The 21,912-nt window shown below is 43.3% G+C and overlaps 1 protein-coding gene across 6 annotated transcripts in view; it reads left to right on the top strand.

The window, feature by feature from the left end:
- The window catches only part of SYT9 (synaptotagmin 9), a 224,080-nt gene extending 202,433 nt beyond the window's left edge, over positions 1-21,647 (top strand). For 3 of the 6 annotated variants that reach the window (XR_010580903.2, XM_005578751.5, XM_074014461.1), the window contains exon 7: positions 19,202-21,647. Coding sequence is in view for 4 of the 6 variants with exons in the window: in XM_005578751.5 (XP_005578808.2) it covers positions 19,202-19,210 (9 nt within the window). In the remaining 2 variants the exon portion in view is untranslated. Of the gene's footprint in view, positions 1-4,123; positions 4,408-19,201 lie in introns of those variants that run through there. The other 3 variants (XM_065528632.1, XM_074014460.1, XR_012423427.1) reach the window with 2 other exon arrangements.
- Positions 21,648-21,912: the final 265 nt, after the last annotated feature.

The raw sequence follows: 21,912 nt of genomic DNA, 5'->3' as shown, positions 1-21,912 counted from the left end.
GGTACCTTACTCCAATTCTCTGTAGTTCTCTCTGGCTCTCCTTGGCTTCCTTTTATAGGTTAGAACCCAAGTTCCTTAGAGGGCACACAGAGGCCTTCACAACCTGGCCCGTCTCTATCTGGAGGCATAGCCAATCACTGCCTCTGAACATTTTATGCCCCAGCCCCAGCACACAGACCACTTCTAGGACCCTGGCAGCACTGCTTTGCGGTGCCACTTTGCTTTTGCATGTGCTGTTCTCTTTGTCTGTGATAGCTACACAAAGCTCCCTCACAAACATTTACTTCCTTTGAACTCAACATACAGACAACCTTTTCTCTGTATATATCTCTTTGTGATAGCTCCCAAAATGCTATTTTGTAATTTTGTGTTGGTTTTCCTGAATAAACTATGAGTTCCTTGAAAACAGATACTGTATCTCATTCATCTCTGAATCCTGAGACCATTGTATAGGCCCCAGCACACAACTAGGTGCTCAGTGTTGGCTGAATGAGATCAAGAGGGTGGGCTCAGCTTCCCATGTGCTCTGCATGAAGTGTGCAAACTCATTCCAGACTCACAAATTAGAGATCCTTCATTGACAATCATTGTATGGTTTCAGAAGATTGCACATTCAAACGTCTACACTCTAAAAAGCTGAATGAAAAACACCCTCACCAACAGCATCTCATGTTTTGCTTAACAGCATGAGCTCTACCTCTCTGGAGGGGCTTTAAGCAAAGCCTTGACAGTCTGCAAGGAAAGAATTACCACTGGGCTTGGGGTCCCGTGAACTTTGGGATATTTCACAAATATCCCAAATATTGTTGAGACAATCTAGTGACTTTGTGAAACTGAGGAGAAATCGGGAGGCCTTCTCTCCGAAGGGCTTCAGAGCCATCTGGTTCTATCTGAGATTTATTCTGAATGCAGCCTTTACAGTGAGAGGGTGCCATACTCAGGTTCAGGGATCTGGCTTGAGGCTTGGGGAAAACATCATTGCCTTTGATGGCGCCTGCTAAAAGCGGTGTGATACAGGCAACTCATGCAGATCTTCTCTGTTCAGGGCTCCAAATCCCTGCTGCGGCTTACCTCAAGGCGGTACAGGGTAGCAGCACACACCTCCTGCTCCAAGGACGACAGCATCCGCTGTGAGTGTGCCGCTTTAGCAAGATGACTGTGCTTTATTTATTGCAATTTCACACTATGATTATGCACGTCAATCTATGCTGAAAATGGCAACTGTGCCCCCTGTGTCTCCAATGTTGTATGATGTGTGGTTCTGCTTTCCAGACATACTGAAATAGTTTGAAAAAGTGGCAAACCCTGCTCTACAGAGCAAAAAGAATTATCTCAAAATAACTCACTTTTCATAGGCCTTCAAATGTAATTCTTTAGCAGGCACAATGAGGGAGGGGCAGGGTCTCTCCAGCTTCCCCAGAGACCTGAACCCCCCTTTTCAGTCGTGGCTTCACAGTGGATGGGTCAGCACTAAGGATGAGATGGCTGCCAGGCCCGGTTGACTGGGGTGGGGCAGATTCAGGGCTTGAGGTGGAAAGGAAAACTGGGAGCAGCAGGGGCTTAGTCTTCACAGAATGAAGGAGGGTGGCCAAGGGTGTTGCTGATGGAACCAGGGAGGAGAAGCCAAGACTCAGAGGGTTATGAGAAAGTGGAGAAGCAAAGGCATCAAGGAGCCAAAGAGCCCAGGCATGGTGGCTCACACCTGTAATCCCAGCACTTTGGGAGGCCGAGGTGGGAGGGTCACTTGAAATCAGGAGTTCGAGACTGGCCTAGACGACATGGCAAAACCCTATCTCTACTAAAAGTACAAAAATTAGCTGGGCGTGGTGGTGGGTGCCTATAATCCCAGCTACTCAGGAGGCTGAGGCACAAGAATCACTTGAACCCAGAAGGCAACAGTTGCAGTGAGCCAGCCTGGACAACAGAGTGAGACTCCATCTCAAAAAAAAAAAAAAAAAAAAAAAACAAGGAGCAAAAGTGACAACCTTGCCAGGCCACCCTGAGATACATAGATGCATGGAATGTGAGGGACTAAAAGGCCTCTTGAGAGTGCTACAAAGAAAGTGTTGTGACTTCAAGGGAGAACCAGGATTCAGTTGAAGTGCGAAAGTGGATAGAAAGCTTACATAAAGGATTAAGGATGTAGGGGAGGTAGGCATGGAGCACCAGAGGAGGGCTGGAGACAGTGGAAGTGGAGAAGGGGAAGTACAGGGTTTGGAAGTGGTTTGGAGAAGGGGAAGTACAGGGCAGGATATGATGACAGGAGAGACAAGAGAGGCAACTGGACTGGGGGTGTAGAAAGCACAGCCTGCCAGGTTTGATCTCAAGGGGCAAAGTCTGCTTCACCCAGAGGAAGCAAGGTGACCAGGCTGTCCTAGAAAATAAAGCCACAGTCATCCTCAGACCAGCTGTTCTCCTGGAGTTGTTTGAGAGAGGGCCTGAACTGTTTCTCCTCATGTACCCATTTATTCATCCATTCCCCAGTGTTTGTGAGCACTGGGTCTGGTGGGCCCCTGCTCTTCCCTCCACCTTAAACCCTCTCCTGCCTGTCCCACTACCATACCCTCCCCTGTGCCCAGCTAAGTTCTCAACTCCTGTCTGCCTTCTCCCTGATGCCAGTCAGGATGCCACTCCTCCCAAGGAGGCATGCTTTGCCTGTAATATGATCCCTCCAATGAATAACAATCCAATGTTAGATTTTCTACTCTATCCCGGCCACTGTGCTCAGCGCTGTACAAGCATCCCTAGTTTAGCTGTCACCCTGTGAAGTAAACAGTTTTGTCTCCCCAGATAAAAGAAACTGAGGCTTAACTAATTTATCCAACATCATGAGACAAATAACTGGCCGAGCTGTCAGATTAAGGTAGATGGTATTATTTCTTCATTGTTATATGCCCCACCACACTCTTGTCAGGGTCTTGACTCCAGTGACTTAGGACTCGGGCCTGTGATTTGCTTTGATCAACAGAATATGAATGGATGACAACATGCCAGTTCCACATGATTCTACTCACCCCCTTGAACTTTTAGCATCTGTCATGGGAATAACATGCCCTGGAAAACGGGCTTCTTCAGCTTGGTCCTGAAACAAGACAATGCAGAAGTAGATCTCTACCTGTCTGGCAGAGCTGCAGCCAACCACAAACTCATCAGCAAGAAATTAGCATGTATTGTTGTAAGCAACTAAGATTTGGGGGTTGTTATTGTAACAAAAGCTGACTAAATACAGATTTAAACTCACAGTTTTCCTCCATCTCAGTGCTTGTTGGGCATAGCTACCAAGCTTATTTGGGTCCAAATGTGGACTTACTTCTCTCCACCTGTTAGGAAAGGCTTTCTCTCTTCATTGTTTTATCATCAAGATGAATCTCATAACCTATTGGAGTTCCAGTTTAACTTTTCTTTTCCTTCTCTTGCCCTCTCCCTGGAAAAAGTTTTACATATGCCGACACATGTCAGCAAACCTCTCAACCTCACTTCTGTGCTGGTCAAGCAGCTTTGAAGACACAGCTATGCCAATCAGAGTACAACCAGTTTCTGGCATGGTCAGTGTAGGGATCACACAGTAATGCTGGTTTTAAAAGATTTTTCCTTCTCAGCTGTTATTATTCAGCTCACTTAACAATTAAAACTAGAACAATGCCTTAGAATTTTAAAGAAAATTATTTTGTTTCCATCCTGCTGGCACCGATTCATCATCCTTTATGACTTCACATTCCCAAATAATTTGGGATGTAGGTTTTTTGCTAATGTACTTTCAGCTGCTTTGCTTCTGATGTTTCCTCCCCACCTAATCAAATGCTTCAAAATAACCACAATTTCTAAACCCAGTAGGACATGCACTGAACAATATGTAGTAAAATTTATTAACAGAAAGCCCTTTGTTTTTAAAACTCTGAAAGTTAATGGAATACTCTTTTTTACTTTAGAAGTCATGCTATGTTCTGTGTGGTTTTCCCACGGATGTGTTTTAAATGTTGCATTCTGTTAAGACTAAATTTTATAGTTGCAAAGATTTTATTCCTCCAAAGCAGAACATAATTTTCCCTCGTTATCTTAGCTTGAAAAGGCCTGAAGTGAAAATGTATGACTTTGCTTATGCAGCTTTTCTTCTCCTCTTCAGATAAAAGAACCACATTTTCCTTTGAAGACTCATCCCCTGTTCCCCCTCTAACCATGTAGTTTGGGTAGAGGTATCCGCATCTTCAGCTCCAGGAGCGTCTTTGCATCTCCCCAGGCTTAAGCCCAATCATCACATTCAGGGATTGGTTCAGGGTGAGTGTGTGACCCAATTTAGGCCCAGGAATTTTGTTGGAACTATCAGGAAAAGTCACACCTTTCCACTGGACTTGAAGCTGCGAGGATATAAATGTGGAGTTGCTGGCTGCTATCTCACCATCAAAATAATAGACTGCACTCCAGAATGGAGTGAAACAAAAGAAAGCATACTTGAGAAGTGGAGAAGGTGATAATGAGTCCTGATGACACTGTCTGAACCTCTGGATCCAGCTGTGCCTGAAACTGTTTCTTGCAAGGGACTAGCATGTACCTCATAACCAACAACAACAAATCTGACATTGCTGCTGGATGGATCCCAACTCTAGAGAAGGAGATAGCTAGAAAATTAGTCTGCACACACGAAAGCAGAGAAAATATATACAAAATACCCAGTTGTTAATTTTAAAATGTGAATGAGCAATCAAGGGTCACTGAGTAAGGCAGAACTGACAGCATTACAGGTTTATATTTAAACACACACACACACACTGAGGAAACAAAACAAACAATGATAAGAAATCAAATTCAAATGTGAAATAAATCAAAATCATAATAATCTTAAGTAATTAACATCTAGAAAATCTACTCATAAGCACTTCTGCTTGTTGCCACATTGGCCTCAAGTATTAGATAAGAATGTCCTGGCTCCCAGAGGCCTTCTCACTCCTGATTCTGTTCCCTGCAGTTCTGCTCACTCAGAAAAGCTGCTCTCTGACTCTATCCACTGCTTCTTTCCACAGAGGTATGGGTATGTAAGTTGGGCCCATTTCAAAGGCAATCTTCTCCCATCTTCTTGTGCGATGTCTTGAGAGGCTATTCTAAAGAAGTTCTGATTTTTGACAAAGTTTTGCTTCTACACAGTCGAAATGATCTCACTGGGGCTTCGACATGTTGCTGCTGGTCTATCCATTAGGACAGCTCTGAAAGTCCCCCTCTCTTCCAGAGTGCTTTTGTTTTTCTTGTTGCCTTACCCATAGTCCTTTCAGAGAGACTAGTCCCTAGAGCAGAGCATAAATTCCATACAAGATAGCAATGGAGCCAGTTGCCCAGAGAGCTTTGAATGGGACAGTTATCACACCCTGAGTCAAGTAGAATGCTTTAGGTTTCTAGGAACAGAAAACCTAACTCAAACTCCTTTTTATGAGACGAAGTTTCGCTTTTATTGCCCAGGCTGAAGTGCAATGGTATGATCTCAGCTCACCGCAACCTCCGCCTCCCAGGTTCAAGCGATTCTCCTGCTTCAGCCTCCCAAGTAGCTGGGATTACAGGCATGCGCCACTACACCTGACTAATTTTGTATTTGCAGTAGAGACAGGGTTTCTTCATGTTGGTCAGGCTGGTCTTGAACCCCCAACCTGAGGTGATCCCCCTGCCTCAGCCTCCCAAAGTGCTGGGATTACAGGTGTGAGCCACCATGCCCAGCCCTGAAATTCCTTTAAAGAATAAAATAAGGCCAGGCACAGTGGCTCATACCTGTAATCCCAGCACTTTGGGAGGCTAAGGTGGATGGATTGCTTGAGCTCAGGAGTTCTAGACCAGCCTGGGAAACATACTAAGATCTCCATCTCTACAAAAAAATAACAAAAATTAGCCAGGCATGGTGGTGTGCCCACTATGGGGAGGAGTGGGTACTGTGAGTGCAAGCTGGGAAGATACTCCAAAGTGTTTCCCTAACCCCTAAGAGCCAGCCATTTGCTTATCTATCATCAGTTCCCATGACCATCTTCAGTTGTCCTGGTCTCTAGCATGCACACATTCATTCAGCCAGTGTTTATTGCGCCCCGCCATATGCCGCATGCCATTCCCAACACTGGGAATAAGGTGTTGAGCAAGGCAGTGGGGACCCCTGCGCCATGGAGGTTGCATTCTGATGGAGGGAGACAGGCAAACTGAATCCAGTTGAACAGAAAATAAGTCACCACAAGCTGGAGGATGCAAATACAACAGCAAGATGTGACAGCAGTGATGGGGCACTCCTTGGTCCTGGGTAGCTGGGGTAGGCCCTGAGAAAATGACACTTTCCCTGACTGACCAGAAGCAGACAGCCAAGCAAAGGCCTGAGAAGTGCGTTTCCATCACGGAGCAGATGGCCAGCACACAGCTCTGGAGCAAGGACCAGGGAGGCCTGTCCAGAAGTAGAGAGGAGGCGGGCGTGGCCAGGACCATGAGCAACGAGAGGTAGAGTTGTAGGAGAGGAGGTCGAAAGGGAGACAGGCCAGGGTGCAGAGGGCATGGCCCCTAAGTTCAGATCTCACTCTCCTTCCTGAGAAGCACCAGGGAAGAGGCCTTAAGCCCAGTCTCCTTCAGCAGGCACCCTCTGGAGTCTCCTCTGCTTTGACAGGCTAGAGGCTCCCAGCTGGCCAAAAGGGCTTAGCTTCCCCACAGGGCAGGACACCAATCCCTAAGTCCAGGTAAGTTGCCCCTTTTCTGACATTGCTGCTCCCCAGTCCTTTTTCTTTCCTTTCCTTGCTACCTACCTGATTTCCAGCCCTTGATGAGATTCTAAGCCTCCAGCTCCCAGAATCACCCTTCATTTTAATACTCAAATACCCTGAGTCCTCACCCTTTCGTTCTAGCCCTTAGTTGATTTCTTCCTCCAATATGTCTCTGCAGTGGCCTGAGGAATGGTCTTTTATGCTTGTCATGATCTCAGATGATGCTTACCATTTCTGCTCCCCGCTGCACTCCAGGCTTCTCTACGGCCATCTTTAGAGGCTTTCAGCTGCTTCTCCCAGCCACCATCTTCTCCCTGCCCTATCCCCCTATCCTATCCCAAGCACAGATACAGTCCCTTTCCCCATTCCCCCAAAGCATGCAAATGCCAGACTGTAGCATTTAATGAAGATTTCCTCAGGGCTGGGGATAACACGAGTGAATTATAAGACAATGCAAGTAACTGACATTGAAAATTCTATAGCCAGGGAAAGAAACATCCATCTAATATCATAATTGTGTCTGCGAATAGGAAACTGCCTACAGGAAACACATTTTACATGGTTATGCAGAATAACACAGCCTGTCATTCTGAGATAGGACCTGGGCATTACCTTTAATAACCTAAGGCCCCTGATACCTCCCCAAAGAGCTGTTTCCCCAGGGCCCCAGCACACTGTCTTGCAGGTGATTTCTTCACTAGGGTGCCAGGCTGAGGAGATGTGTGAAGCTAAAGTCAGCTTGAAATCAGCTTTCTCTCCACTTGCCAAGTGGTGAATTTGCCTGGAGGAGGCTTCTGTTTCTAAGTCACACAAAGACCCAATGCTAACAGTATAGTTGAGAGATATATGCCATGGCCTACTATCAGCCACAGTGTATAGAGAACAGCAGATACACAGATGAGAGACAATGAATTCGGCTAATAGGTTTTATTCGTTTTGACATTGTGAGTATCTTTGAGATGAAAAGCTAATAGTTGGAATAGTGCCAAAAATGTTAATATTATTAATAACATACCAATAAAAGCCTCTAAACCTTTAAGGATAAAAGAAAGTTTCTTATCTTGTATCCTCTTTTCAAACAAACACATTTAAGGGCCTTTGTTTCTGTCTCTTTCTCTCACTGAGAAAAAAAAAAGCAAGCTGTAAGACAATACATTTTCTAAAATTAGCACATATTTAACTGACTTTTCAAAATCAAGTTCTGTTCAACCTATTAGATGTGTATATTCCATACAACATCCCAATGTTTAAGCTAATTTTTTTTTTTTTTTTTTTTTTTTTTTGAGACAGATTCTTGCTCTGTCACCCAGGCTGGAGTGCAGTGGTGCCATCTAGGCTCACTGCAGCCTCCATCTCCTGGGTTCAAGTGATTCTCCTACCTCAGCCTCCCGAGTAGCTGGGACTACAGGCACCCGTCACCACGCCTGGTTAATTTTTGTATTTTTGGGGGCTTTTTTGTTTTTTTTTGTTTTTGTTTTTGTAGAGATGGGATTTTACCATGTTGCCCAGGCTAGTCCTGTACTCCTGGGCTCAAGCGATCCACCCACCTTAGCCTCCCAAAGTTCTGGGATTACAGACATGAGCCACTGTCTCTGGCCCATTTAAGCTAATTCTGAGACTTTTTCCCAAATAGAGAAAAACATATCTATAAATCACAACTGGAAAAAGAAAGGAGAGCATGAAGGTCCTGGGAAAGGGGTGAAGGCCCCTGCTTGAGGACTTCATGGGGTTGGTATTTAGTCCTTCATGGTACCACAATAGGCTATGCATTCTACAGCTGCTCTTCGTGGCCTGTGTAAATTCTGAGCAAAAATGACCTTTCCCTGGGTCATGTCTGCTAAAGCAAGGATCACCATCCAGTCAGATGGGGCTGATCCCAGCAGATGCCCAAGAAGGAAGTCACCCACTATCTGTAAGTCCTGCATAATCCTCAGGGTTCATTTTAGGTGCCACCTCCTCCATGAAGTCTCTAGTGAGCAATGCGCCATTTGGAATGAAGTACTCCCTTAATAGTTTGATTGTATTTATATTGTATTTGATTGTACATTGACCACTTATCACCTCTCGTTTTTATTTTGTAGTTAGTCAGATACATCTGTCTTCCCTCCTGATGTGGACTCCTTTAGGTCTGGGGCATAGGGTTGGTCGGTGCCCACTGAATTGACTATTTAGTTGATTTGGGCTTACTGCAGACCTTTACTACACATGGCAATTGAGCTTTTGCTCTCTGATCATGGAGAAGTTTCTAGTGTGCAATAGTCAGGAGGCAGGAGGGGGCTGGTCAGTGTGTAAGTACCCAAGGGAGGATTAAGACAAGGTGCAGTTTGCACACAGCTCCTCACAGTGGGTGGAGGCACCCAGAGGAGAGAGGCAAGGTGCCTGCACACGCAGCAGGCTGCTTATACCTCCCTCCGGTGTCTTCCTCATGTCAGGAGAATGAGAACTAGAGGACCTTGGGATCTTGCTCTTTAGCCAGAAAATGGCCACCCTCCATAAGTCGTAATGGTGATATCCTGAAGTCAAGGTCATAGGGGAACAGATCTAATGTCCATTTTATTGATCACTAAAGTTTAGGGTCAATTGAGAGTGGGTGATAGATATATGACTCTTCATTCATTATCTCTTTGGTATTTATATTTTTGACTTATTTTTTCAGAGCTCCATTGGTCCCTATTCAGGAAATGCTAAATTTAAACACCCTAGTCCTGTTTTAGAACCTGCCACCTAGAGTTCTCAAGTGCCGAAGCTAACGACCTCCTTCCCATCTTCACTCACCAGTAATTCTACAGAGTCAGGCTCAGTGGGATCTGTCAAGGCAAGAGGGGTGCTTCAGCTGATCCCATACTATCACTCAATTCTGTTTTTCTGACTCTCCTATTTGCTCTTCAATCCAACCTCTACACTCCTTCAAGTACTAAAGTACAAATCTGAGCATGTAACTCTCCCACTTAAAAATCCTTCAATAACTGCCCTTCATTCCGAACAAGATCAAGATTGAGTTCCCTACCTTGGCATTCAAGGTTCTCTGAGACTCTGCCTCCATCTCCTCCTTATACTTTATGTTGAGGCCACACCTAATTGCTGGTGGTTCACACAATGCTTTCTATTCACCCCCATGCCTTTGCTTCTGCTTTAACTTTTTCTTATGCTGTCCTTTCAACCCCTCTTTTCCTGGCTAGATCCAGCCTGTCTTTTTAGCATCTAATCAGTTGTCAGCTTCTTCAGGAAACATTCTGAAGATCCTGTGGTATGAGCTAAATATTTCTCGTCTGTGCTATCTTCTCCTAGCACCCTATGCCTGCCCCTGACATAGCATTTTGTGCTACTTGATGTTATCTGTGTGTGTGTCATCCCCAGCACCTCCCACTGCTCCTTGAGAATGGGCCTAAGTGTTATTCATCATTGTATAACAAGCACCTGGCAAAATGCCTGGCACAAAGTCAGCATTGAATAAGTTCTTGTTGGATAAAATTTCAATTTCTTCTATCTTACAACTTGTAAAATGATTTTTACAAGTTTTACTTACTGATTTCTTAGACAAATTCTACATGTCATTTTTTTTTCAAATCTGCAGGCATAGTGGTTCTATTAATGCACCAAAGCAACTGAGAGCTAACTCTGAATGCCAGAGAGCAAGTCAATACCCATGAGAATTAAGACAATGGCAATGAAGGTCCCAGTCATCATCTCAGATGGATTTGCAGTGGCATGAAGCCTCAAACAGTTCTCACAAAGGTCTTTATAAGAGACTTACCTTAGTTTAAAAGGCAGGGTGGGAAACCCATGACCATTTCCTCCAGAAAGCACAGAACTCCTACAAGCCTGGAGTCACTATGTTGGCTGCCATGCTGTCAGCTTATCCCAGCAATCTTTCAAGGTGCCTCATTACATGGCATCATTTGCTGTATTGTAAGAATTCTGTCCAAGTAAGAGTCAAGCAAGTTTCCTTTGAAACAATCACTTTGCAGAAGGAAATGGAAAGTTTCAAGCATTTATTTATTTGTTCAACAAATATTGATTGAATATCTACTATAGGTACTGAAGATACATTTTTAGGGACAAAATAGTCAAAAATCTTTGCTCTAGTGAAACTTGCCTAGTGGGAGACACAGACATATTATGTTATACTGAAGGTAAATGCTATGAAAAATAAAATAGGGCCGGGCGCAGTGGCTCATACCTGTAATCCCTTTGGGAGGGATTTGGGAGGGTGTGCGCTTTGGGAGGCTGTGGTGGGTGGATCACCTGAGGTCAGGAGTTTGAGACCAGACTGACAAACATGGCAAAACACCTTCTCTACTAAAAGTACAAAAATTAGCCAGGCATGGTGGTGGGTGCCTGTAATCCCAGCTACTCAAAAGGCTGAGGCAGGAGAATTGCTTGAACCTGGTAGGCAGAGGTTGCAGTGAGCCGAGATCACACCACTGCACTCCAGCCTGGGCAACAAGAGTGAGACTCCATCTCAAAAAATTAATTAATTAATTAATTAATTAATTTAATTTAATAGAGCATGTAATGGGGATCAGAAGTGTGATATAGATTGTTTACTTTTTACAGGGGGGTAATTTTAATGGAGGTAATGGTAGGGCTCACAAACAATTGGAATATTTGAGCAAACCCTTGAAGGAGATGAGGGAGCAAGCCCTGTGGCCATGCAGAAATACAGGCTAAGGGAACTGCCAATACAAAGGTCTTAAGGAAGTTCACAAGAGGAATAGTGAGGAGAGCAATGTAGGGGATGCAGGAGAGAAAAAAGAGAAAGAAGTAGGGGATGAGATCAGAAAGGTAACAGTGGGTAGAGCTCAGGTTACCTGAACCCAGTAGAGCTTCAAAAGTACTTTGGCTCATTTGCCAAGATGGCAATTTTTAAGAGAGATGTGACATGATCCAAAGTTATCACTGATCTCTCTGCTGCTGTGTTTGAGAATAGACTAGATAAAGACAAGGTTGGACATGAGAATACCCATTAGGAGTCTACTGCTATAATCCAGATGGCAATAACAGAGACTTGGACAGTGTAGAAGCAGGGAACGTGGTGAGAAACGATTACATTCTGGGTATATTTTGAAGGGAGACCCAGTAGGGTTTTCTGTAGTGTATGAGAGAGAGAAGTAAAGGATGATTCCAAGGTTGACCATGGAAAGACAGAGCTGCCATTAAGTGAGCTCGGGAAGACTGCAGGTAGAGCACCTATGTGGGATGATCAGGAGTTGGACCTAATAAGTTTGAAGCAACTATTGGATATCCATAGGAAAACATAAAATAGCAGTTAGATGCAGGAATCTAGAGTTCCAGAGAAAGATCAGGCTATAAAAATGGATGAGATATAAATAGTAAAGAGAAGAGGTCCCAGGACTAAGAACTGGGACATTCTGTTTAAAGGTAGAGAAAAGAAGAGAAACTGATAGACTGAGAAGGAGCAAGTCATTGAAATAGTAAGAAAACCAAGAGGGTGTGGTATCCTAGAAGGCAAGAAAGAAATTGTTTCCAGAAAGAGGGAATGCCCAGATGTGACAAATAAGATGTAAACAAAATGAGGATTACAAACTGACATTGGGCTTATCAATATGCTGGATATTGGTGACTATGGGGTACTGGTTTGAATAGTGTCCTCCCAAAATTTATATCTACGCAGAACATCAGAATGTCACCTTATTTGGAAATAAGTTATTTGCAGATAACATGTTAAGATGAGCTTATGCTGGATCAGGGTAGGCACCAAATCCCATGACTAGTGTCCTTATAAGAAGGTCATATAAAGACATAGAGGGACATACAGGAGACTGCCATGTGACAATGGAGGCAGGAATTGTAGTGATGCAGCTATAAGCCAAGGATTGCTGGCAACCACTAAGAGGTAGGAAGAGGCAGGGAAGAATTCTCCCGTAGAGCCTTCAGAGAAAGTATGGGCCCACTGGTACCTTGACTTCAGACTTCTAGCCTCCAGAACTGTGAGACAATAAAATTCTGTTATTTTCAGCCATCCAGTTCGTGATACTTCATTATGGCAACCCCAAGAAACTAACACACTTGATAAAGCAGTTACTCACTTGTCTGTACCTTGATTTTCTCAGCTGTAGAATAGGAATAACAGTACCTGCCTCAGAGAATTGTGGTAAGGAGTAATAATATATCTAATATTCTTATAATAGTATATACCAAATTCTACATGTTAACCGTTATAATGATTATAGATCTAATAATTTTATTTTGAAATAATACTTTCTTCACTTGTTCTTTGTTAAATTCTCATTAGCTCATTAATTTAACAGATTAAACTTTCCTAAACTTTTAAACACCAATTTTACGTTTAATCAAATTCTCTTAAATATTTTTCAATAAGGAAAAGGATAGAAATCTAGTGAGTAAAATTCTCCTAAATTTTTAAGCATTGTTTAAGCAATTGACTAATTAAATTTCTGTGAATATTTCAAACTAAAATCATAAATTTAAAATGTGATTATATTAAACACTCCAAACATCTAATGCAGTTGTTAAACAAAATTGTTCTCAATCACATAACTCTTATAATGCTAATAAATAAAATCTTATACATTTAGGTGAAATTATCTTAAGCATTTCAACATCTTAAAAATAAGCTTTATAAATGTAGTATAATAGATTTTCCTAAGCATTTAAATGGTGACTATAAATTTAACTAGTTAAGTTATTCTAAATATGTCCATTAAAATCATGAATTTTATAATTTTCTGGTATATCAGATTGTTAAGCATTTAGCTTAAAAACAAAAGAAAAATTGGAATAACAAGATGTATATTGCACTTGAATAAATAAAATTTACACAAAAGCATCATTTATAATTCTTATTTGTTAAACCTTTCTGTGTCACAGTTCCTTTTCTAATTAATAGGAACAAAATGATCAGTTTAGAAGCTCTTTCTAGGAATTGAAATTACAGATGACCAGAGATCTGAGTCCCAAATTGCAGAGGTAGAATAACTGTGCACAGACATGGGACGGGGCATTGGTTGCCTCACAGGGGAATTTTACCAGAGGTATGAATTAATAAGGCAAGTTTCTTCTTCTGGTTGGCTTTCGCTTGCTGTACTGTCAGTGGGAGACAATCCTAGGCTTTTTAATGAAATTTTATTTTGTAACCCAGTGCATCACATATATCCTTGGAATCTTTCCAATTTCACCCTTATCGAATTTTTTGTTATAACTTTTATCATTCCTATTCCCTGATTTGGGTAGATGGAATTATGGACACACACACTCCCACATAGTAGTCACAATCAGAGCTTCCCGCTGAGACGTCCTTTTACTCTCTGTTCCTTCTCTTCATCCTTGATTCTATAGTCTTCTTTTGACCACACTGAGCCCTTCAAGAATAAGATGTGCATTATTTATCTTTGTGTTTTTTTGTTTGTTTGTTTGTTTTTTGAGAGGGAGTCTGGCTCTGTCACCCAGGCTGGAGTGCAGTGGCATAATCTTGGCTCACTGCAACCTCTGCCTCCCAGGTTCAAGTGATTCTCCTGCCTCAGCCTCCCAAGTAGCTGGGACTACAGGCACCCACCACAACACCCAGCTAATTTTTGTGTTTTTAGTAGAGACAGGGTTTCACCATGTTGACCAGGCTGGTCTCGAACTCCTGACCTCAGGTGATCCACCCGCCTCGGCCTCCCAAAGTGCTGGGATTACAGGCGTGAGCCACAGCGCCGAGCCTAACTTTGTTTTCTTATTGCTCAGCACAGATGCCTGGGACTCAATAAATGTTTGTTGAATGATGAATACATGTAATGAATATTAATTTGAAGTAACAAACTCCAAACATCCTCCGCTTTACTTCATCAGGTATAGTAATTTTGGCCCTGTAGTAATTTCCTATCTTGCCACCTCATCTGAAAAATATGACAGTCCTTGTCTTACTTTCTGAATGGTGCCTTCACTGTAGCCTTTGCTTCTTGATTGTTTGTAATGAGCTCCTCTCAGTAAATAACAGTCTATATGTCACACATGCCACACACCATTTGCCACCTTTCCCCTCAAGGTCTACTTGACAGTGAATCTTAACACACTCTCCTATGAAGTCCGGACTGGTCAGAATTCATTTCTGGACTGCGAATCCTTTTTAGAAAGGTGCTGTAGTGGAGTTACTATTCAAAGCACAATAATTTACCATTCTGGGCATAGTACTTAAGAGCATACATTTGAATCCATAAAAGCATGGTGGCAGATTCTGGCTCTGCCATTTACTACCTTTATTATTTGGCCTTTTTCAGACTCAGTTACCTCACTGTAAAACTGTAATTGTAATATCTGTCACAGAGGGTTGAGGTGAGGCGTGAAGGAGATAAGGTATGCAAAGTTCTTAGGATAGAGCTAGTGCTTAAGCAATCAATAAATAGTAGTTATTGCCCAAATGGACTCTTTCATTCTCCATGCTACTGACCCAGTCTCCTGAAAGGCAGGATAGTCACATTCATACTGCTTTATTTCTTTAACATACTTGTTCTTAAAGGGGAGAGGGAAAGTAAAAAAAAAAAAAAAAAATAGAATGCCCTCTTTACAGAAAGCTAATCAGATTGTAAACTGGCAGAGTGTGATAATTCTTCACATATTTGTAAAGCTGTGCTAAGCAACAATCAACAAAATCAGATTCTAAACCAGCAGAGCATGATGAATCTTCATATATTTGCAAAGTTGTGGTAAGCAATAAACAGTCAACAAAATCCTGAGATTTTTGTGCTTTTTAAATAAAATTTTAAATGTAAGTTTAACAATATTAAGTACCTATAAGATTAAATCATGTAATAAGAATCACTTCCATTTTTGACAAGCTTCTTAGTTCAGAGCCCTTAGGTACTTCCTGTAATAAAGTCCCATTTTCATATTCACAGAGAGATATTATCTAATGTTTCACTCTGTCTTTTCATGTTCTTAATTTGGGGTCTGTTTCAATGGCCTGTCTCATATCAGCTGTCATTTTTGTGATCGAAATGTCACTTCACATTACAGTTTTCATTAGGACAGTTCTCATCTTTGGTTTCAATTCAATTTAATTCAAATTAGATCCTTATGTCTCAGGACAACTGAATTCACTTAAAATCTCCTCTGTTCAGATAGGATTGTAACCACTATTTCCTGTTGATACTGCTGGAGTTGTTGGTACCTTCTAAACCCCTGGTACTGCCTGGGAGCCCACCAAGTCTCATAACAAGGACACTGCTGCTTCTGCCCGTGGAAATAGGGCTGGCACCAGCATTGGAACCAGCCAGGCTAGCATTATGCTTAATAGTTATTAAACCACCATTACAGTCTCTGGTGTTGATGCCTCAGTCTCCACCACCTTCGTCTCACCAAAATCCCACTGAGTCAATGCTTTTCTGAATTACGGAAAAATCTTTTCTCCCATTTTGTTTTATGAAATGTTTAGCTGAAAAACAGCTCACTAGGTTATAGGAGTTTGGAAAGGTGTAATTTGCTTATTTTGTTTGATTTGGTTGAGTTTTTCTAGTTTTCCCCCAACAGAAGCCAGACAAAAAGGGGCTGAGCAACAACAGCAAAATTTACTCATGTCTTCTCCTGAGACAACTTTTTCAGACCTAACTTGTATACTTGACTTTCCCTAGAATACGTTCGTTTTCAAGAGGCTGTTCTTGCAAGATTGCTGGTAGCAATGACCCTACCACACCACCAGATGTATTGAAACTCCTTAACCCTGTCATCTTGTGGGCTCGGTCCCAGCTCATAAGCATTCTAGGACCTTAGTGGCACTGTCCAGAAGAGGAAAAGATTCAGAGCCCAGAAAACTCACCCAACTGAAGGACTGCACCTTAAGAAGGGGTAGACTAGTAGGCCACACCGCCATATTTCCAGAGGCTGACCTTGACTGGCTAATTGCATGCACAAGGAAATTCACCAAATGAGCAAAGTCCAGCTATGGAGTTCAGGTCGGAGCTATGCTATGACTTGGCCATTGGCAACAATGCCTCTGCTAGTGGTATCCCTGGGTATAGGGACTGGTAAAAAATTGGCTGAGATTGCAGCCTAGCCCTCTAAGGAGGCTTTAGACAGGCCATAAGAAATCAGGTACAGAGGTGGTCCCTAAGGCTGGATACTTGGGGAGAGCTAAATCCAAAGCATTCTGAAGGAACTGCTTAAATGAAGAGGTAAAACTAGGTCATAACAAGGAAAAATGAGGTTGTACACAGAACTGAGGGGAGAAACAAGTTACATATGCATGTCACTAGCTGGGGGAATCCAGAGAAATGGGATGAGCAGCTAGGAAACCACAAGTGGGATATGGCACCTGCTGTATGCTACTAGTTTGGACTAGGCTTCTTAAAGGCAGCTAATCTGGCTAGATTTAGAGTCTAGAAAGCCAAGGCAGATAAGGTACTTTTAATACATCAGAAATGTGGACTGGACCTACAGAGGAAATTGACATAATTGCTAAAGCTTGGACTTTGAAATTAGAAGTCTTGGGTTTAAATCTTAGCTCTGACCCTTAGTCACAGTGTTGCTTTGCACAAATTAGTGTCTCTACAACTCTGCATCCTCCATTAAAGAACGCCAAGGGGTCTTTTAAGAACTTGTAAAGTCTATATCCCAGTGCCTGGCATACAGTAAGTACCCAAAAATGAAGGAATATTGGCTAATACCATCACAACTTAATTCCAGATCACATTCATTGGTGGCACTGAGCCTATTAACAATTTGCCTTCTCTGATGAGAAAGGACTCAGGAATTGGCAAACTGATATGGGTATGGGTTTCACAGTTTGAAAGAGTGGCTAGGGAACCAAAGGCCTGACATAGGTGGTGGCTTAGAAAGCAGAGCTATTCGGAGGACGTTCCAGGGTAGCAGCTGCTCTGGCAAACTGATATATGAACCACAATATTAAGACAAATATCATTCATGCTTTCTTCCTAGATGCAGAAACAAATACCCCTTTCCCAGAGATGTGTGTGTGCACCCGCACACATGCACACACTTCAAAGCAATGGGTCACAATCAAACATGGTTTCCCTTTGCAGTGAACACACTGCTTTTTAATACTTCCCTTAAGTAATAGCCTCACATGTGAACTTTTGATCCCTGAAAGGAAGTCCATAAATTTCAGTGTCAGAATGGTTGCTACTCTTTCATAGTTTATATGTAAATTTTGTTATTCTTATATCCATAGAAGTCACTTCAGTTTTTTCTCTCTATAGCCGCAGTATTACTACATTTAATCTGTGCTGGCAGGTGCCCTGAGTTTAAATTAAGTTGAATGCTGGGCTGAGTGTGAAACACAAGAGATACTGCTAGTCTAAGTCTGGGGCTTCCTTAAGAGAGCCCCTCCTTCACATCTTGGAGACAAGGAATGATGTTGCACCACTCAGACCTCATCTTTCCATCCCAGCTGTATTAGTCCATTTACATGCTGCTGACAAAGACATATCTGAGAGTGGGAAGAAAAAGAGCTTTAATTGGACTTACAGTTCCACATGGCTGGGGAGGCCTCAGAATCATGGCAGGAGGTGAAAGGAACTTCTTATGTGGCAACAGCAAGAGAAAATGAGGAAGAAGCAAAAGCGGAATCCCCTGATACACCCATCAGATCTCATGAGACTTATTCACTATCACGAGAATAGCACAGGGAAGACTGGCCCCCATGATTCCATTACCTCCCCTCCCGGGTCCCTCCCACAACACATGGGAAGCCTGGGAGATACAACTCAAGTTGAGATTTGGGTGGGGGCATAACTAAATCACATCACCAGCCTTACCTCCGACCACTTCACTCCTCACACTACAGTCCAGTCACACCAAATTGTGATGATTCCTTCAATGCACCATGCCCTTTATTGCATTTCTGCCTTTGCACAGTCTCTTTTCTCTACCCCAAGTGACCTTTCTTCCTTCTTTCCAGAAGGATTCCTCTTAAGCCTAAATGGCCTACCTCAAGACTCATCCTTCAGAATGTTCTCTGTAGACCTCCTCAATCCCTTTGAAGTTACTTCCTCCCTCTCATTGCCCCTGCAGTATTCTATGCAGCTTCTTACATTGTAATTTCTCCATCTGTGAGCCCTTTGAAAGTAGGGTGAGTGTCCTACTTATGGTCTTTATATCCCCAGCATCTATTAGCGTGTCTGGCACTTGTTTGATGCACATTAAAAATGTATGAATGGGCTAGGCGCGGTGGCTCACGCCTGTAATCCCAACACTTTGGGAGGCCGAGGCAGGCAGATCAGGAGGTCAGGAGTTCAAGACCAGCCTGGCCAACATGGTGATACCCTGTCTCTACTAAAAATACAAAAATTAGCCAGTTGTGGTGGCAGGTGCCTGTGATCCCAGCTGCTTGGGAGGCTGAGGCAGGAGAATTGCTTGAACCCAAGAGGCGGAGGTTGCAGTGAGCCAAGATCATGCCACTGCACTCCAGCCTGGGTGACAGAGCAAGACTCCATCCCAAAAAAAAAAAAGAAAAAAGAAAAAAAGTATGAATGAAAGCCAAATTATTTTTTTGTTTTTTCTTCCTGCAGAAACGATGACCATGGGTAAGAGGACTGCTTGCGCCAAGGACACAATAGGACAACCATCTCACAAAGATCTCAAGTAACTTTTTCCATCCAGCAACACCCAGACAATTTCAGTGACCAAACGCTCAGCTGTAACCACAGCAATAACTGGCCTTCTTTCTAGACCGGGTTTGGTGAACCTGAATGGTTCAGCCACGTTCTGCAGGTGGCCCAAGGTGATGTGCTGCAGGGTAGCATGTCTCTCATGCCAAGAACCAAGATTGGACTATGAATGAAAATAAATGATAGATATAGTGACAGTACCAAGAGTACCAGGACTCAGTGTTTCATATGAAGCCTTTGGTGATGAGGACATAGCATCTGCCCTGGAAATTGTTATTCTAACATAATATTATTTTCTAGAATGCCCTGGAAGGACAGAATATTTAAAAATATATCCAGGTGCTAAATAGGCAGCAGATCTCAATTCACACATGACTACCTTTGAGCTAATGACTGTCTCCAGAAAATAACTGTGCCCCAAAAGTACTGCAGATTTGCAAGGAAGAGCCCCAAGAGAGTAATAGGACAAGCAGGCTGTTCCCTGGAAAAAAAAATCTAGTGCAAGGAGGGCTAGTTCACAGCAAATTCACTGCCTCCTCCCATGCACATGGTAGAGAGTACCAGTATCAACATGGCCCTATTTTCTGCTAAAACCAGATTTTGAGGAATCAGAGACCCCCAACACTATTCACTCAGTAACCAGCAGCCACTTCCTTTCAACTGGGAATGTTATTAGAGTGAAAAGTAATTGTTGGCCGGGTGCAGTGGCTCACGCCTGTAATCCCAGCACTTTGGGAAGCCGAAGCGGGCGAATCACAAGGTCAGGAGATCAAGACCATCCTGGGTAACACAGTGAAACCCCGTCTCTACTAAAAATACAAAAAATTAGCTGGGTGTGGTGGCAGGTGCCTATAGTCCCAGCTACTCAGGAGGCTGAGGCAGGAGAATGGCGTGAACCTGGGAGGCAGAGCTTGCAGTGAGCCGAGATCGTACCACTGCACTCCAGCCTGGGCGACAGAGCGAGACTCCATCTCAAACAAAAAGGGGTAAGATGAGATCATGGAGAGAGAACACAGCCATCCCCTAGAGAAAGGCACAGCTTTTGGGCTTCTCTGGCCTGAGTGCCTTCTGGGGTATTTCCATATGCAATGGCCCAGAGTCATAGCCTTGGGCAACCACACACAGAGGCTTTCTTCTCTCTTCAGACACATACATCACTTTCACAGCACTTGGGGATGGAAATACCTGTAAGAGTGAAGGTCAAGGGCCCTCCCCAGGCATCTCATTCATTACTCAGCTTCCTTCCTGACCAAGTCTGCCAACCAATGGCCAGCTATACGCCTCATCCTCATTGCTTCTGCCTCCCTGTAAATGAAACCACAGGCCTCAGCATATCCTGGGAGGACTGGGGGCTGTTACCTAATGGTCATCTCTGTCCCATTATAGGTGCAAGGCACCCCATCCACACATTTGCACCACTACTCCAAAATAATATTTTTCTTTTCACACAATCTCTTTGCAGCAGAATCCAGAGTTGGATTGTAGTTTACCTTCCCGGAAAGTTCATTATCTTTGTTTCAATTAACATTTCATCATGGAACTAACTGGGTGGAAGAAGGATCGTTACACGTCTTCAGAAAGTTCTCATTGCCCCAGCTGCCTAGTACTGTACAAGAAGCTCTACTCTGATGGCAGATCTAAGAAGGCTATAGGCCTTTGGTTGTAGGAAGCAGTGTCATTACATTCAAGCTTCACTTCTCTGATCGACTTCCACCCACTGAGATTCAGAGAATCCAAGGTTCTGCCTATGTCTGATGCCATAAGGAAAATTCAACTTCCTCTGCTCAAGGTTCCCCTCTGCTCATCCTTCCTCATTCAGACATCCGCCGCCATACCAGTGTTTAGAACCAAAACATGAAGGGCTAGCACTACCAGGATAGTTAGCAGAAATATTGTCTGTAAAGCTAGGCAGATGAGCCCAGAAGAATGGTCCCAGAGAAAGAAAACTGTCTTCAATAGGTATCAGGCAGCCATCCCAATAAATTCTGACATGTCCTTGGCAATGGGAGCCTAGGCGGGAGATCCTGAGGCAGCTGTGCCTACTGTTCCCCACCTCAGGAGCTTCCTGCCCAGAAAGCCAGCAGCCTTGGCATACTAATGAAGATGCAGCTGGTTTGTTGGTATGAAATAGAAGGTGGCTGTGTAGGGGCAAGCAGGCAAAGAGGACTGTCCACATGGCAGGCAGGTGGCTTTGTGTCTGGAAAGCTTTGCCTAGCCAGTACAGCTGTGGCCAGAGGCTGGTAATAAATTTGAACTCCCTCAGCCCATTTGCAACTCTGCCTCTGTTCTCTTGCATTCTGTTTGGTTCCCCTTTAGTTTCCTAGTAAATACTCCTTTTGAAAAACTACAACCTTGTCTCATTTAATTTGGGGGAAGGGGATTCTCCAATGTCTTTTCCAGGATAAAGAAGTAAATTTAAATACCATGAAAAAATGGACACGGCAGTAGAAGGGAAACATTCTGATGAGACCTTGGGAAAAGCTGGTGCCAAGAGAGAGGGAGAGGCCAGGTGTCCCCCCAACCAACTGGCACTGATTCTCAGCCCCTTCCTCTTACTTCTGTTGACTTCAAGGAGATCTGCCCTTGATGTGTGTTGCTGCTGAAGCACCCTC

The sequence above is a fragment of the Macaca fascicularis genome, chromosome 14 (assembly GCF_037993035.2).
Source record: "Macaca fascicularis isolate 582-1 chromosome 14, T2T-MFA8v1.1".
Classification (NCBI taxonomy): Eukaryota; Metazoa; Chordata; class Mammalia; order Primates; family Cercopithecidae; genus Macaca; species Macaca fascicularis.
Note: the sequence above shows the minus strand (reverse complement) of the source record. Positions and strands in the feature narration are given on the sequence as shown.